The sequence below is a fragment of the Vicugna pacos genome, chromosome X, assembly GCF_048564905.1.
Source record: "Vicugna pacos chromosome X, VicPac4, whole genome shotgun sequence".
NCBI classification, from domain to species: Eukaryota; Metazoa; Chordata; class Mammalia; order Artiodactyla; family Camelidae; genus Vicugna; species Vicugna pacos.
This window is the reverse complement of record NC_133023.1, coordinates 42,361,829-42,379,641: the sequence shown is the minus strand read 5'-3', so window position 1 is coordinate 42,379,641 and position 17,813 is coordinate 42,361,829. Positions and strand designations below refer to the sequence as shown.

At 46.6% G+C, this 17,813-nt stretch overlaps 1 protein-coding gene and 1 long non-coding RNA gene across 9 annotated transcripts in view; one reads left to right on the top strand and one right to left on the bottom strand.

Annotated features, from left to right (window-relative positions):
- Positions 1-16,156, top strand: part of KDM5C (lysine demethylase 5C) — a 30,438-nt gene extending 14,282 nt beyond the window's left edge. For 2 of the 8 annotated variants that reach the window (XM_006218268.4, XM_006218269.4), the window contains exons 13-26: positions 5,406-5,525; positions 5,635-5,829; positions 9,305-9,486; positions 9,576-9,700; positions 9,828-9,975; positions 10,565-10,670; positions 11,361-11,719; positions 12,309-12,447; positions 12,923-13,102; positions 13,259-13,396; positions 13,580-14,179; positions 14,464-14,542; positions 14,674-14,873; positions 14,985-16,156. In XM_006218268.4, coding sequence (XP_006218330.1) covers positions 5,406-5,525; positions 5,635-5,829; positions 9,305-9,486; positions 9,576-9,700; positions 9,828-9,975; positions 10,565-10,670; positions 11,361-11,719; positions 12,309-12,447; positions 12,923-13,102; positions 13,259-13,396; positions 13,580-14,179; positions 14,464-14,542; positions 14,674-14,873; positions 14,985-15,350 — 2,937 coding nt within the window. In that variant the 3' untranslated portion in view covers positions 15,351-16,156. The remainder of the gene's footprint in view (positions 1-5,405; positions 5,526-5,634; positions 5,830-9,304; positions 9,487-9,575; positions 9,701-9,827; positions 9,976-10,564; positions 10,671-11,360; positions 11,720-12,308; positions 12,448-12,922; positions 13,103-13,258; positions 13,397-13,579; positions 14,180-14,463; positions 14,543-14,673; positions 14,874-14,984) is intronic. The other 6 variants (XM_006218271.3, XM_006218270.4, XM_015251176.3 and 3 more) reach the window with 4 other exon arrangements.
- An 80-nt stretch (positions 16,157-16,236) lies between these two features.
- The window catches only part of LOC116277172 (uncharacterized), a 29,631-nt gene continuing 28,054 nt past the window's right edge, over positions 16,237-17,813 (bottom strand). Inside the window, exon 6 of the long non-coding RNA XR_012067521.1 lies at positions 16,237-16,308. This is a non-coding gene — a long non-coding RNA (uncharacterized lncRNA). The remainder of the gene's footprint in view (positions 16,309-17,813) is intronic.

The following is a 17,813-nucleotide window of genomic DNA, read 5'->3' as shown; positions in this document are numbered from 1 at the left end:
CTTCTCTCCCACCCTGGATATACAACCTGGCTTACCTATAAGAGGCTTTATATTCCTGGGAATTTCTAGTATTGCTTAGCATCCACCAGTTTTCTGGTGTGGATCTTAAAGGTTGCTGATCAGCAGCCCTATAGGAATGAGTACATCCTTCACCTCTGCTTTGAGTCTTATTCTGTGCTGCTGTTCCTCCCCACTCCCTTCATCACCCCCTCCCAGGCCCCCCCCACCAGCCTTTGCTGCCTTGCCTCTTGGTCTAATGCATGGGACATGGTAGGCAGTCAGTATTTATTGAATTGATATCTCCTTGAAATCCCTGGTCATCTGTACAGTGGGGCTTTCGACTAGGTCAGTGATTCTCACCTGAATTTCTTCTTGCATTCAGCTTATTTTGCTATACTTCGTAACCTGTGAGTAATGTTTTTTATTACATATTTTAGTGATACTTGACCAAGGATTGCGGTACCTAGGGAATTAGAGGAAGCGCATTCTACAACAGTTGAAGCAACCTTCCTCCACTCAGCGGAAGTGGGAGGTATCTTTTTCCTCTCTGCCTCACCACATTTGAGAATTACTGGGCTCAAGATGTGGAAATGATCAAGGACTTTTCAAGTTATGCTCTTCAGAAGTAGACATTAAGTCTGACCTTTCCTTAGACTCCTATCTTCCTGACCTACAGCACAGCATCAGTCCTTTCCCACAATGTCAAGGAGAATTGAAAGAGTAGAAGAGGATTCTCCTTAAGGATTCAGACAACTAAGATGCATATATATATATATATGAATATATAGCTGTTCAATCCTTAACCTCTTTAAAAAAAAAAACTTTATCACAGACTTTTAAACATGTGTTCTTTGCTTCTACCTCCATAGCATTTCTCCTGCTCGTGGCTCACCAGCCTCTCTGGCAGCTGCTGCTTCACCAACCCACCCTCTTGTTTGCCCTGCCCCTTCCTATAGGTAGTTCCTAGCATCTCCAGGCTCGTGGGCTTGGCAGTATCTCCTGAATCCAAGGCATCTTATTTTCATATTCTTATGTCTGCAGGCTGCAATTTAGCCAGCTGGAGCTCCCTCAAAGCTATCTTTGGTTGCCTACTCCCCACCTCACCCGCCTTCCTCTTTGGTGAGAGAAGGCCATTTCTTTTTATAGATATAGATATATAGTGTAAGTATTATTTTCATTATAAAACAAACATCCCTGCTTTCCAAAAAATGGAAGTAAAGGGGTCATCTCTATTTCCTCCACATTTTGTTTCCATCTGTTTTTTAATGTAAATTTTGACATAGCAGTAATCAGTGTATGGATTTTATAATCTCTTTTGTTAAGTTTAATGATCTAGAATGGCATTGTCCAATTTGGTAGCCACTAGCCACATGTGGCCGTTGAGCACTTGAAACATGGCTAGTCCCAACTGAAATATACATGTTGGATTTCAAGACGTAATATGAAACAGAGAATGTGAAATATCTCACTAATGCTTTGGTATACCAATTACACTTTGAAATTATAATATTGTGAATATATTAAGTTAAATAAAATATGTTGATGTTAATTTCATCTGTTTCTTTTTAGTTTTTTAATGTGGCCACTAGAGAATTGTAAAGTACATAATGTGGCTAGCATTCTGTTTCTATTGGACATTGCTGATCTAGAGTGATTTTTGATTTCTTACCATGAACTATATATAATCATCTTTTTTGAAAAAACAGCTTTATTGCAGTATAATTTGCATACCATAAAAGTCATCCATTTTAAGTGCACAGTTTAGTGAATTTACAGTGTTGTGCTACCATTACCACAATCCAATGTTAGAACATTTCTATCATTCCAGAAAGATCCCCTATGCCCTTTTGCAGCCACTCTCCATTCCAACCCCTAATCCCAGGCACCCACTAATCTGCTGACTCAGAAGATTTGCATTTTCTATATAGTTCATATAAATGGAATAATATGTGGTCCTTTGTGTCTGACTTTTCTCTTAGCATAGTGTTTTTGAGGTTCATCCATGTTATAGCATGTTTTAGAACTTCATTCCTTTTTATGGTGAAATAATATTACATTGTATGGATAATACTGTATTTTGTTTATCCATTCACCAGTTGATGGACTTTGGGTCATTTTTTAATAGCTGCAGAATGTGAGGAGAGCTTTAAAAAAAAACCTGCATAGAAAATAGTTTAGTGACATTGCCAAAATGAGGGTGCAAGAGCATTAGGTTCTATTTCTGGCTCTGCTACTTGAGGCTTCTCTGGGACTCAGTTTTCACATCCATAAAAATTAAGACTGGGACTAGACCACTGCTACAGAACTCCCTCTGTGTGCAAGGCCTCTGGTCAACACCCTGAGAGCAAATAAACCAATCCCTGGCTTTTGTCATGTGCAGTTGAGTAGAGGACAGAGGTGAGTAAACAAGGGGAATAAAATGTTAGAGTTTCTATGAGAACAGACTGGGTCATTAGAAAGAGGGTGTCAGGAGAACATTTGTAGAAGTGGTGACACTTGACGGAAGATTAAGAGTTTGCCTGTTGGTTCTGTGGCTTTATCATGTGGACATGGAGATTCAAGTGAGGGGTTCTCAACAGGGACATTACATGATCAGATTTGCATTTTCTGGAAGACAGTTCTGGTGGTTGGTAATGGGGGCCAGTGCAATAATACAAGCAAGAAATACTGATGTTGCCTCTAAGCAGGGACAGATTTAAGAAGAAAATGTATTGAAAGTGGGAACTGATTCATGACCCGAATAACTGTGGAGATGTATTCACAAATAGGAAGATTCAGTATTGTTAGGATGTTAATTCTCTCCACATTAGCCTAGAATCCTAGCAGAGGAATTGTTGGGTTGAAGGGTATAAACATTTTAGGTTCTTGGTATATATCAGCAATTTTACTTTCCAGAGAGTAGAAGTTATTGGTCCCCATACCAGCACTGTACTTATTTAGCTGTGAACATCAGTATTGTATGTTCATCTTTTAAAACTTTGTAAGACTTTTGGTAAAGATGGCAAATTAAACATACACGTGTATTTCCATTCTTTACTGAAACTCTACTAAAATGGCACAAAGGGATTTTTTTTTAAGGTAAAAAAAAGTCACAGAGATGATGAAAACAAGAAAAGAGACAATGGTAAACAAAATTCTTGAAACTAGAAAACAGGTAAGAAACTGAATCTTAAGCCAGTACTGAACATCTGAGAACCAACTTGATTTATATCCCAGAATCCCCCAAAAATTCAGTAGTCAGTGGCACCAGGCATGGATTAAAAATAAAGATTGGTTCATATCTATATATGAGAAGAAGCTGTGGGATCCCCTCCCATGCTGGGCAGCTGGACCCTCCCTCAGCTCTAGCTAAAGACTGAAGATTTACTTTTTTTTTTTTTTTTAAGTGATGCTTCATCGGAAAATAGCTTTTTATTTATTTTAGATTGAAGATTTACTTTTTAAGAGGTTAAAATAGAAAATCTCTGGATTGAGGTCTTTTAGGTATAGTTGAGGGTGGAGGTATAGTGAAACTAATAGGATTCATCATTGTATGCATACTGAATGCTGAGGTTCCCAGCCATCTTCCTCCACTTGGCTTTCGCAACGCTGGCAGCCAGACCTTTTTCCTTCAGGCAAAAAGTGGGAGAGTTTTCTTTGGGGAATCTGGCCCAAAAGGAAGGACCTAGAGTTTCTCAGAGTAAATGGGTTCACTCCACAGTGATGCTCACAGTTAAACTTCACCTATGTACTTAGAACTTCCATTTAGCCACTTCATTTCTTGCTCTTAAATATAAGTGGATAGCCAGAGATCAACAGACAACCGAGAAAACTCTAGGAGACAAAGTAGAACCAAATATTAAAAAAGCAACTTGGAGAGCCAGGCTAAGCAGAGAGAAATAAACTTCAGAAAGAAAAGGAAAATAAACCTCATTAATACCTTCAGAGATGAGCATGTTTTGCAAACATGAAATAAGAACAGGATACTATTTAAAAATAACACACTAAAGAACAAAAAGAGCTCTTGGAAATTAAAATTATGATGGCAACAGTGAAAAACTAAAAAAAAAAGTTTAGAAGGTAAAAAGGAAATCTCCCAAAAAATAGAATAAAAAGATGTAGGTGGAAAAAGGTAGAGAAAATTAGAGAATTTGTTCAGGGGTTCAATATTCAAATAATATGAGTTTGGAAAAGAGAGAATATGTGAAAACTGGAAAGATCATATTGTTCGTTAATGAACTTGTTCAAAAAAATTTCCCTGAACTGAAAGACAGTTTCCAGAATCAAAGGGCCTACCCAGCACGTGAATGAAAATAGATCTACACCTAGGTGTATCTGGTGAATTTTCATATCAAACAGTGGGACCAGAAAAATCCTACAGGCTTCCTGAGAAAACAGGTTTCATTTAAAGCATTAAAAATCAGAATGGCTTCAGACTTCAGAAGCAACATTGGAATCTAGAAGACTAGAGCCATCCATGCCTTCAAAATGATTTTCAACTTAGAATTCTGTGGGCAGTCACGTTATCAAATGTGAGAGCAGAATAGAAACATTAAAAAAAAAGTTCTTCCCACCATTTCTCAGAACCTGTTGGAGGATGTGCTCAAGCACAGCAAAGGAACAAACCAAGAACAAAGAAACGGGATCTAGGAAACACGAGATCTGTCATGGGAGAGTGATGAACCAGGGAGGGCAGCTGGTCCCAATTGAAACTGACCATAAGGCTCCATGAGAGACTGCTACAGAAAGCTGAAAAGGGTTGGGAGAGAGGAGAGTTGGACACTTGACCAAAAGGTTGGAATTAAATTACTAATACATGCATAGAAAATAATAAGCAAATTGAGAAGTAGGCTATTTTTTGTTTTTACATACATGTATATATTTTCTTTTCAGATTCTTTTCCATTATATGTTATTACAAGAAATTTCCATTATATGTTATTACAAGGCTATACAGAGGAGCCTGTTTTTAAGACAGTCTAGAGGCTTATCATTTAGGGTTGTTGAGGTAAATACCAAAATAATCAGAGTAGGTGAAAGTGATTGACTCTGGGGAATAGAGAATGGCAGGGCCTGCTGATTTCATAACAAATCTTGAACCACTTGGCTCTTGAGACTGTATATATGACTGGTAACAATAATTATTAACGAAAAGTGATACTTTGAATTTTTATAAAAATTACTAGAGAAGTTGGAATATTTTGGTATGTACCTTTCCTGCTTTTGACTCAAATCTTGTTACCACAGATCAAAACCTTGAGAGCAGAGGCCAATGGTCCTTTCTTTCAGAGTTGGAGAGTCTGCAAATCCGTTGTCAGATTGTGTTTCCTGAGGCTTTCCTTCGCCTCTTTAAGGACCCTGCACTTAGATCAGGTTTCTGTAGACTGCAAAACCTCTGTCTCAATGACCTTGGCCTTTCTTCCTCAGGTTGTTCGCACAAACCAGTGTGCAGGAGAATTCGTCATTACCTTCCCTCGTGCTTACCACAGTGGCTTCAACCAAGGCTACAACTTTGCTGAGGCCGTCAACTTTTGCACTGCTGACTGGGTGAGTCTGGAGAATGACGGGCTGGCAGGGAGAAGGAGGAGGGTTGTGGGGAAGGTGAGGCACCATGGCCTCCAGACTTGGCCATACTCAACCTTCAACCTGTCCACAGCTGCCGGCTGGACGCCAGTGCATTGAGCACTACCGCCGGCTCCGAAGATACTGCGTCTTCTCCCATGAGGAGCTCATCTGCAAGATGGCTGCCTGTCCAGAGAAGCTGGACCTGAACCTTGCAGCAGCTGTGCACAAGGAAATGTTCATCATGGTGCAGGAGGAGCGGCGTCTACGAAAGGCCCTGCTAGAGAAGGTGGGTGGTGAGAAGAGTGCCCTGGATTGTGTACCCTAGACTGACAGAGGCTGGGGGAGGAAGAAGTAGAAGATGTAGCCTCTACTCTTGGGGAGTAGTGAAAAGAACTAGACACACCTGGACTGGAAACCACATTCCAGTGTCTACCATTTACGAATGATTGTTTGCAAGTTAATTTATGACACTGAACATCAGTATCCCTGTCTGAAAAAAATGGGGATCATAATAGTGATTATCTTTTGGGATAGTTGAGTGGGTTTAAGATGTTTGTTAAGTAACTGACCTATAGTGGGTGCTGTTATAACTGCTATTTATCATTATGTAAATAACCCAACAAGACCGACTGGCAAATGGAAACCCTACTTGCTGATTAGCTGGATAACCTTTCCAAGTGACATAGTCCTACTTTCCCACTCTGTAAAATGGGAATAAATACCTAACTTACAAGGTGGTTGTAAAGCTTGAGTAAAGTGATTTATGTCAAAGCATCATTACTGCACTTGAACTGTAGCAGATGCTGTCATTGGTAATACATTGAAGAAAATGATTGAAATATGAAACATTTCTTAGGAAATGCCATTTTATTACATTCGTACGGTTCAGTAGCTTAACCAAGGGTAATGTTATCAAGTAGAAGGCGGTCTTCCTTTAATAGATTTCTCATAACTGTGTCAGTTGAGTGCATAGGTCAGTGGGACCGCTACTCATGCAGTTCAGCTGCCTTCCTGAAGCTCCAAACTTGCCCAATTAGGGAATTGACTTAGTGAGAGTTGTCCATAGGATTACAAAGGAATGCTGCTTCTGAGGGATCCCTTGCTGTCCGTTTAGGGTAATACTTTCTTCTTTTAAAGCTCATTTATAACTTTCCTATGAGCTTGGGCTGTAAGGAGAATTGCAGCTATGGTAAGTGTTGGAAGTCTGGGACCTGTCAGTCTGTGGTATCAATTGGTGAGCCCCTCAGCTTTTTGGGCATCATTTTTTCTCTCTGTTCAGTGCTGTAATTCAGTGATGACCCTGGACCTGTGCTAGACTACAGGAAGGAGCCAAAGCAAGGTGGGAAGAGTAGATGCTCTCATCCCTGACATTCAAAATTCTCTACACTTGGCCCTTACCTCAGAGAAGGGTTTTGGAACTCCTTGTCTTAAAATTCTGTAAAAGATTGTGTGTTTGTGTGTTTACTGTTCTAGGAAGGGGGCTCATAGCTTGCATCTAGTTCTCAGAGGAGTCTGTGATCTGAGAATACCTAGGGTCTTCATCCTTAGAACAGCATTCTCTGGCTTCAGAGTCAAAACAGGCTACAGTCAGATTCTCACTTTGGGTAAGTTAACTGACTCTGAGATTCAGTTTCCTCCTTAGTAAAATGAGATAGGCCTGTGAAATAGGTATCCTTATCTGAAAATTAGAGCTAATAACAATAAATACTTGTTGAATGCCTATTCTTTTTCCCCCCTGTATTCACCATGCTGTACTTTAGATCCCCTAGACTTGCTCATCTAACTGGACATTTGTACCCTTTGACCAGCATCTCCCTATTTCCCCTACCTCCTAGCTCTTGGCCACCACCATTCTACTCTGTTGCCATGAATTTGGCTTCTTTAGATTTCATAGATAGGTGATATCCTGTAATATTTGTTTTTATCTGAATTGTTTGACTTAATATAATGCCCTCAAGGTCCATCCATGTTGTCACAAATGGTAGAATTTCTGTCTTACGGCTGAATAGTATTCCATCATATGTGTATATATACCACATCTTCTTTATCCATTCCTCCGTTGATGGACTCTTAGGTTGTTTCCGTATCTTGACTGTTGTGAATAATGCTGCAGTGAACATGGGAATGCAGATATCTCTTTGAGATCCTGGTTTCATTTCCTTTGGATATATACCCAGAAGAGGGATTGCTGGATCATAGGGCAGTTCTATTTTTAATTAATTAATTAATTAAAATTGACATATGGTCAGTTTATAATGTGTTAATTTCTGGTGTACAGCATAGTGGTTCATTTATATATGTACATTTCTTTTTATATTATTTTTCATTATAGACCATTACAAGGTATTGAATATAGTTCCCTGTGCTATACAGTAGGACCTTGTTATTTTGTTTTTGATTTTTTGAGGAACCTCCATACTGGTTTCCAAAGTGACTGCACCAATTTACATTCCCACCACAATGTGCAAAGGTTCCCTTGTCTCCACATCCTCTCCAACATTTGTTATCTCTTATCTTTTTGATAATAAGCCATTCTGACAGATGTGAGGTGATATTGTGGTTTTGATTTGCATTTCCCTGGTGATTAGTGATCTTGCACATCTTTTCATGTACACATATTGGCCATTTATATGTCTTCTTGGAAAAATCTCTATTCAAGTCCTTTTCCAAATTTTTAATTGTCCTGTTTGGTTTCTTACTATTGAGTTATATAAGTCCTTTATATATTTTGGATATTAACCCTTTATGAGATACATGGTTTGCAAATATTTTCTGCCATTCCTTGAGTTGCCTTTTCATTTTGTTGATGGTTTCTTTTGCTGTGCAGATGTTTTTTAGTTTGATGTAGTCCCACTTATTTATTTTTACTTTTGTTGCTTATGCTTTAGGTACGTATCATGTACAGGAAGTAAGAAATTATTGCCAAGACCAATGTCAAGGAGCATTTTCCCTGTTTCCTTCTTGGAGTTGTATGGTTTCAGGTCTTATGTTTAAGTCTTTAATTCATTTCAACTTAATTTTCATGAGTGATGTAAGATAAGGGTCCAGTTTCATTCTTCTGCATGTGATTATCCAGTATAGAAGACAAAAACTGTTAGAATCCAAATTTGTCTCTAAAATCCCTAAAATCGCCCCTAATATATAATATCCTATTGTCTTTCAATTACTCCAAGATAGCTGACTTCTCCATTTTTGGAATGGATTGATTTTTCTTCATCTGATCAACAGATGAAGTCATTAACTTAGGTTTGGAGGCCATGTTTTTTGGGGAAAAAAATTGTATCATTAAACACTGGACACAAGCACATAGAGTTTTATTTCTCTTAAGTTATAGATGTGTATGCAGTGTGTCCTTGCCTGCTAAGCAGCCAGCACAGTGCCTGGAACACAGTGGGTGCTGAGTGCCTGGAAGCCAGCATTATTCCCCAGTACACGGCATTTCTCTTGGCCACTTCCACACTTTGCCACCTCTCTGGTACCTTGGTTCACCACGTTCCTCACTTTCTCTCACCCTAAAGGCCCTTTATGCCGATCTGAATCTTACCTGACTTTTCTTCCTGTCAGCCCACACTGATCTTGCTCTGCTTCGTATGATTCCCCCACCTTTGAGAATCTGGACATCACAGAGGCAGTGTGCTCCTGTGGAGTTCTGTCCCCCCAACAGCTCATAGCACAGATTTGAGTCTAATAGGGGGCTCAGTGGTGGCTGAGTTAGGGGTTTCTCTGGCCCTGTTCTGGTTCTATATAACGGATACCCCCAGGGCATCACGGAAGCTGAGCGAGAGGCTTTTGAGCTGCTCCCGGATGATGAGCGCCAGTGCATCAAGTGCAAGACCACGTGCTTTCTATCAGCCCTGGCCTGCTATGACTGCCCAGACGGCCTTGTCTGCCTTTCCCACATCAATGACCTCTGCAAGTGCTCCAGTAGCCGGCAGTACCTGCGGTGAGCAGGGGGCCTACCTGGAGGAAGGGGGCCAAGGAGGGAGATACAGAGCTGGGCCAAATGTGCTCTTTCTTGCCCTCTTCCTCCAGGTATCGGTATACCTTGGATGAGCTCCCTGCCATGCTCCATAAGCTGAAGGTCCGGGCTGAGTCCTTTGACACCTGGGCCAACAAAGTGCGAGTGGCCCTGGAGGTGGAGGATGGGCGGAAGCGCAGTGAGTGATGGGGGGACGGAGGGACTCCACAGGCAAGTTCTATTCCCTTTTCTCCTGTACCCTCCACCCCCTTCCTCTGCCTTTACTCAATACTGCCTACTCCTTGCCGCTCTCATTCTCTCTCCAGGCCTTGAAGAGCTGAGAGCACTGGAGTCTGAGGCCCGTGAGCGGAGGTTTCCTAACAGTGAGCTGCTGCAGCGACTCAAGAACTGCCTGAGTGAGGCAGAGGCTTGTGTGTCCCGGGCTCTGGGGCTGGTCAGCGGCCAGGAAGCTGGGTATGGCAGCGTGAGGCGTTGAACACAGATAACCTGCTGAGGAGCCAGCACCTAGGAAAAGGACAATGGGGGTGGACTCTGAGTACCATTAGGCAATCAACATCAGCAGGAGGCTGATGAGCACTACAGTGGGAGGTGTTGGGGAGGGCAAGAAGGCCAGGCAGCTAGAAGAGTGCTAAGAAAGCTAGAAATGTTTCTTTTTATCAGTACCTGAAGGAGATTTCATACAGGCTGAGGGATTTTGTGGGCAGGTAGGTGTTGTGGAAGGTTTAGGGACAAGAGAAGGACACAAACATAAACCTGATCATAGAGTTAACAGTAGAAGATGGATTGAAAAGTCTAGCTTCTGTTACCATCAATTTCTAAGGCCCCCCCCCAATATATCCTATATTCTTCTCTTCTAATTCTTTCCCCTCATATGAATGCACATGTATCTTAAAACCCTCCGTCTAACCTGGACATTTGAGGGGAACTGTGAAGTATGAGAGGTCAAGGTGGGCACGTTTGAGGAAAGGTGTTGGATCCTAGTATAGAGATGGAGGGAGGGGACTGGGTTTGGACTTGAAACCCCACATGTGGAACTCCATAGCCCCCACAGGGTAGCTGGTCTACAGATGACCCTGGCTGAGCTCCGGGCCTTTCTGGACCAGATGAACAACCTGCCTTGTGCCATGCACCAGATTGGGGATGTCCAGGTGAGGAGGGGTAGACTTGGAGTGCTGCTGAGGGATCAGGGGGTTGGGGGACGTGAACAGCAGTCCAGTCTTGCTTCCTTTCACAAGTGTCAAGTATTTGGGTGAGACAGGATGCACATGTGAGAATAATGGGAGCTAGGAGGCAAAGGGTCTAACAAACTGCCTCTTAGAGGTAGGATTTGAGGTTCAGGTGGCAAGGATACAAGTAGAGGATGCAGAGTCCAGGGAAGGTTTCCTGGTGGCGGTAGAAGAGGAGAAAGGAAGTAACAAGGGTGTGTGTGGGTCTGGAAAGCTGAGTCAAATTCAGGAAGGTAGAGGGGAAGTGGGATGGAGAGGGCAGTGGACACCAGTGTGAGCACAGGAGTTCTGAGAAGGCCATAGCAGAGCATTTTTAGGGCAGAGGGTCTCCTGGTGCTATACATCAAAATCCTCCAGGGACTTAAACCCTGTTAAGATTCTCAAGGGGTGGGGCCTTGGGAACTGCATTTTAACAAATGCCACAAGGTATTCTAGTGGGCATTGAGTGTTAGGAAGCACTAATTAGGGCCTGCCAAAGGAGGAGAGCCCAGCCCATGCTAGGCTCTTCCCAAATACTGGAGGGTAAGAAGGTAGGCAGGGCGTGGGTGTCTGGTGGTGGGACCTCTGTGTGGGCCCTGCTGAGGAGTTTGTTCTTCATCTGTATCTTGGTAGGGTATTCTGGAACAGGTGGAGGCCTACCAGGCTGAGGCCCGTGAGGCCCTGGCCTCACTGCCCTCCAGTCCAGGGCTCTTGCAGTCCCTGTTGGAGAGGGGGCGGCAGCTGGGGGTGGAGGTACCTGAGGCCCAGCAGCTCCAGCGGCAGGTGGAACAGGCGCGATGGCTGGATGAGGTGAAACGCACACTGGCCCCCTCAGCCCGAAGGGGTACCCTGGCTGTCATGCGGGGACTGTTGGTCGCGGGTGCCAGTGTAGCCCCTAGCCCTGCTGTGGACAAGGCCCGAGCCGAACTGCAGGAGCTGCTGACCATTGCTGAACGCTGGGAGGAAAAGGCCCACCTTTGCCTGGAGGCCAGGTAGGTCTAGCCTCTTTCCCTCTCTGCTCTACAGCAACCTTCAAAGTTCAGTGGAGAAGCTGAAGGTGATTCTCCTGGGTGGCCTTGGGCACCAGACTCCTGTGTTGGTGTATTGACTCCCCCCCCCCTTTTTAACTCCGTATTATATATAGAGGCAGAGGTGGTCTTATGGGGAAGCAGAGATGGAGAGATACAGAGCTGTATAGAGGACTAGCTCCACAGGCAGACATCTGCACACACTCAGGAGCACAAGTACCAACAGACAGATGGACAGGTGTCAGTAGAAAGACACCGTGCATTGGAGCAATCTGACAAACTGCAGCACCAGATTAATACTGCTGGTTGTGTGTGTAGGCACTGCCAGCAGCTGACAGACTGGCAGATGAGCAGAGGCTTAGGGGCTATGGAAGAAGTTGGAGGCATGCAGTTTTGAGCAAGCACAGACTGACAGCCACCCATAGGCAGAATACAAGAAAGTAGGCCCAAGTGGCAGCCCCAGGGGCTCATGTTGCTATATCTGGTGGTCACGCTGGGCTTCTGGTCAGGCAGACCACCCCAGACTGAGGCCTCTTTTTTTCCCTACCTTTAGGCAGAAGCATCCACCAGCCACGCTTGAGGCCATAATTCATGAGGCAGAAAACATCCCTGTTCACCTGCCCAACATCCAGGCTCTAAAGGAGGCTCTTGCTAAGGCCCGGGCCTGGATTGCTGATGTGGACGAGATCCAAGTGAGGACCCTGTTGCCCCCTACCCTCCACCCCAGACCTTCAGTCCAGCTGGGAGAGATGGCATACATTGGGCTGCGCTGGGTTGAGTTGGGTTGGCTAGAGAGAGGAAGAGGGCACAACTCATGAGGAATCAAAACGTTGCTTGGTGAGCAGCATGTGGAAGGGTTGCGAGGCTGGCCTGAGGAAAGATAGGATACTGGTTAGGGTGAGAGTGGTGGGGCAGGGAGAATAGAAGAGGCAAACTACAAGAAGGTAACCAGTCTGGTGGTCCTGGGGGCTGAGCCAGTGGATGTAGGAGTTGTGGGAGCCAGGTGGGTGTGCCTTCCTTAGACCTACCTGGCCTCCTTAGGATGATCCCTGTTTTTCTGCCTCAAGACTGTGAGTCCAGTTCATGTCCCCAGCTCGGGGCCAGGCACAGAGTTACATCAGTAGATGCTAGCAAGTTGAATTGAGCATTCTCTTGCCCCTGTCCCAGAATGGTGATCACTACCCCTGCCTGGATGACTTGGAGGGCCTGGTGGCTGTGGGCCGGGACCTACCTGTGGGGTTAGAGGAGCTGAGACAGCTAGAGCTGCAGGTACTGACAGCGCACTCCTGGAGGGAGAAGGCCTCCAAGACCTTCCTCAAGAAGAATTCTTGCTACACTCTGCTGGAGGTGAGGCCTGGGACCCTGACCCCATAGCCTCTTCTGCCTCTGGCCCAGCTGTTGTGAGACAGCTAATATGAGAACATGAGGGCTTAGGGGTACTGGGAGGGGAGGGGTGGGAGGTAGGGGAAGCCCGGACATTCCCCCTCTGTCTGCCTGCCTCAGGTGCTCTGCCCGTGTGCAGACGCCGGCTCAGACAGCACCAAGCGCAGCCGGTGGATGGAGAAGGAGCTGGGGTTGTACAAATCTGACACAGAGCTGCTGGGGCTGTCTGCGCAGGACCTCAGGGACCCAGGCTCTGTGGTAAGGAGCTTGGGCTCAGATGGGGAGTAGAGCCTGGCGACGATAGTGTCTGAGCCGGGTGACCATGGGCAGACCGCTTGCTTCCTGGGCCTCAGTTCTCCTGGTTTGGGAGTGGGGTATTCATGGTGCCAGAAAAGGAGGGTTGGGCTGCTGACCTCTTCTCCTCTGTCCTGGGCTTGGCAGATCGTGGCCTTTAAGGAGGGGGAACAGAAGGAGAAGGAGGGAATCCTGCAGCTGCGTCGCACCAACTCCGCCAAGCCCAGTCCACTGGCATCGTCGACCACAGCTTCCTCTGCAACCTCCATCTGTGTGTGTGGGCAGGTGCCGGCCGGGGTGGGAGCTCTGCAGTGTGACCTGTGTCAGGACTGGTTCCATGGGCGATGTGTGTCGGTACCCCGCCTCCTCAGTTCCCCAAGGCCTGGTCCCACCTCATCCCCACTGCTGGCCTGGTGGGAGTGGGACACCAAATTCTTGTGTCCGCTGTGCATGCGCTCACGGCGCCCGCGCCTGGAGACCATCCTGGCACTGCTGGTAGCGCTGCAGAGACTGCCTGTGCGGCTGCCTGAGGGCGAGGCCCTACAGTGCCTCACAGAGAGAGCCATCAGCTGGCAAGGCCGTGCCAGGCAGGCTCTAGCCTCTGAGGATGTGACTGCTCTGTTGGGACGGCTGGCCGAGCTTCGCCAGCGGCTGCAGGCTGAACCCAGGCCCGAGGAGCCCCCTACCTACCCTTCAGCCCCTGCCTCTGACCCTCTCAGAGAAGGCAGTGGCAAGGATATGCCTAAGGTGAGCTGCGCAGCCCAGCTCTTTTCGCCTTCAAATTCCTGTCTCCTAACCCTCGCCCTTACTTAGGCTCCAGCCCTGCCCCTGCTCTCTGACTTTCGGTCTCCTTTGGCCTGGCCTCCCTGCCCCACTTTGCATCCTGTCCAGATCCCTGGAATGCTCCATGCCGGCAGCCTGTGTCTGCCCTCCTCTAGGAGGCGGATGGTCCCAAGCCTGGGGTAGAGGGAAACAATAAGGCTTGGTTCTTCAGTTCAGTTACCACTACCTGTACTTGCTCTCCTTGGCAGGTGCAGGAGTTACTGGAGAACGGAGACAGCGTGATCAGTCCTGAGAAGGTAGCCCCGGGGGAGGGCTCAGGTAAGAGAGGTAGGTCTAGGTGTGGGGAGACTGTTTGTTGGCTCACCAGAGTGACCCATGTGGTCCTCGGCCCTGTCGTGCGGTTGGGGATACGACCAGGAGCAGCCTCTAACCCAGCCTGTCCCTGCGACCCCCCCCAGACCTGGAGCTGCTGTCCTCACTGTTGCCACAGTTGACTGGCCCTGTATTGGAGCTGCCTGAGGCAACCCGAGCTCCCCTGGAGGAGCTCATGTTGGAGGGGGATCTGCTTGAGGTGACCCTGGATGAGAACCACAGCATCTGGCAGCTGCTGCAGGCTGGACAGCCTCCAGACCTGGAGCGGATTCGCACACTTCTGGAGGTGAGGAGAGAGATCACTGGCAGGGCAGGGCCGGGAGGTCAGGCTAAGCAGGCAGGGAGCCCAGGCCTGACTACTGTCCCGCACCTCTTTTTCGCCTATTTGTAATCACAGCTGGAGAAGGCAGAGCGCCATGGGAGCCGAGCCCGGGGCCGGGCACTGGAGAGGCGGCGGCGGCGGAAGGTGGACCGGGGTGGGGAGGTCGATGACCCAGCCCGAGAGGAGCTAGAGCCAAAGAGGGTACGGAGCTCAGGGCCAGAGGCCGAGGAGGCCCAGGAGGAGGAGGAGCTGGAGGAGGAGACTGGGGGTGAGGGCCCCCCTCCACCCCTGCCCACCGCCGGCAGCCCCAGCACCCAGGAGAACCAGAATGGCTTGGAGCCAGCACTAGGGGCCAGTTCAGGCTCCTCGGCCCCTTTCTCCACTTTGACTCCCCGGCTGCACGTGCCCTGCCCACAGCAGCCGCCTCAGCAGCAGTTGTGACAGTGGCTGAGCCTAGCACAGACCCCAACAGAGACCCCTTGGCCTCAAGGATCCTCTTTCTGACCATCAAGCCTGCTTCTTGGGAGGTGGGCGAGTAGGGGGGATGGCCACCCCCCCCACCCTAGCCCACCCCCTGAGTCCCTTGACTTTTATATTCTGACTCCAAGGTATTGTTCAGACCTCAGCTCCTGGGGGCCGGCCCCTGGAGTTTCCCCTCCCTGGTAGCCTCTAACCAGCATTCCCAGACACCTGAGGCAGATAGGTGGGCAGGTGGGCAGGGGGGTGGCTGGGGCTGGGCCAGCACCATTCCAGAGACAAGGCCAGTGCATATGCAAACTGGGGGAATCTCCTCTCCCTTCTCTCCCCGGTTGTGGCCCTGGCCAGGCCATGCTACACTAACCTCACCTCCCCCTCTCACTCTTTCTCCTCCTTCCCCTTCCCCTGCCTCCCTCTCCCCTTCGTCTCCTTCTCCCTTCCCCTGACTGTTCCACCCAGGAGGAGGAAACTTCACATAGCTGTGCTCACAGTTTTTTATTTTAAGTGAATTTGGTTGGGGAGCTGAACAGGGCTCCCTCTGATCTGAAGAAAGCTTTTGGTGCTTGTCCTCACTACCACCTTGACCTTCCCTCCCTGTCCTGCCCGGTCTCCTTTCCTCCTCCTGGGTTCATGTTGTAATAAAAGAAGATTGTTGGTGTGTAATTAATTTGTTCAAAAGAAAACAAAACAAGAAACTTGGTTCCAACTGAAACCTATTTTAATTTTATTTTATTATTTTCCTCTTGTTAGAAATAAAACCCTTAGCAACATTTTTTGGAAACATGTTTCTGAAGTGCATTTCTCTTCCGAAGGGTAGAACAGTGTCTCTATCACCTGTCGGTGGAGCAGCTGCAGTGCCGATGGGAGCACTAGGCCAGGGAGCTCTGGGTTCTGAAAGCGAGTTCTGCCAGGTTCTCCTTAACTGTGAGCAAGACGTCTATGCCTCAGTCTCCCCCCACTCCACCCCCGAGCCAATTTTCCCCATCTCTCAGTGGATAGGCCTTGGTACCTCTCACCACAGCCTCCTCCAGCTTTATGGTTTATGCCCTCTAGTCTATCCTCTTCAAGTCCCCAAAGGGATTTTTTTTTGGCTTTACTGAGGTATAATTTACACACCATAAAATATACCCATTTTAAATGTTCAATTCAGTGATTCAGAGGGATGTTTCTATCCTGCTTAAAACTCTTATGATGCTTCATTGCCCTTAAGAGATATATACACACAGTTGACCCTTAAACAACATGAGTTTGAACTATGTGACTCCACTTAAATGCAGGTTTTTTCCAGTAAATATGTACTATGTATTTTATTTTCCATGGTCAAATCCCCAGATGTGGAGCTGGGAATTCGGAAGACTGGTTATAAAGTTAGTTATACGCAGATTTTCAACTGCGGTGGGGGGTGGGGGGGTGGTGTCCCTAACCACCCCAGCCCTGAGTTTTTTGACGTAATTTCATCCTGGAATGCTTTCCTGTTGGACCCATATGCCACATTCAGGGACCCCCTTCCCTGGTATTGCTCTACTCTAAAGGGTCCTTTCTGCCCCTGTGAATGGGGACTAAAGCTCAGCTGTACAGTCATTTGCAATCCCTGAGTTTACTTGTTAACAGCTTTATTGCAATATAATTTACATACTGTATAGTTCATCTACTTAAAGTATACAATTCAGTGGCGTTTAGGATATCCTAATTGTGTAACCATCACTACAGAAGGTTTGAGAACAAAATTTCATCATTCCCCTCTCCCCTGGTTCCCTATTTCCAGGCCATCAGTAATCTATGTATGTATTTGCCTATTTTGGACATTTTATATAAAAGGAGTCATAATACGTGATTCTTTGTGACTGCTCTTTCACTTAGCATAATGGTTTCAAGCTGGGTTTACTTTTAAATGTAGATACTAATGGTGCCCTTATATTGGACAGATTTCCCACCCCCACCCCCTGGGCCCCAAAGTCTTAAAAATGAGGGTGACTAGGGTCCCTAACTAACTAGAGTTTGTTCACATTTTTATGAGTGCATGCGTGTGTTTTACTGGCAAGAAGAATATCCAGTTTGCATCAGATTCATAAAGGGATCCTTGTCCCTTGAAAGGCTAAGAACCACTCTGTAGTACTGAATGTTGTGTGTTCAGTCTGCCCATGATAGGATACAGAAGGAAGCAAGAGCACTGAAACCTGGTAAGCCAGCTTTGCCAGCTTCCCATCATGCCTGGCTCTGCAAGGGATTTCTCTTCTCTCAAGGTGCTGCACAGAGGGTTTAAAGGCTAATGGCCAGGCCCTGATGCCTTGCCTGGGAGCCTAGCACACTGCCACTCTGCCCTTTCTCATCTGAATGCTCAGTGGGTTCATTTTGCTCCCCTTCTCCCCCTTCCAAGATTTCCTGTTGATGGGAACCTAGTGATGAGTGAGAAAGCCCATCCACTTC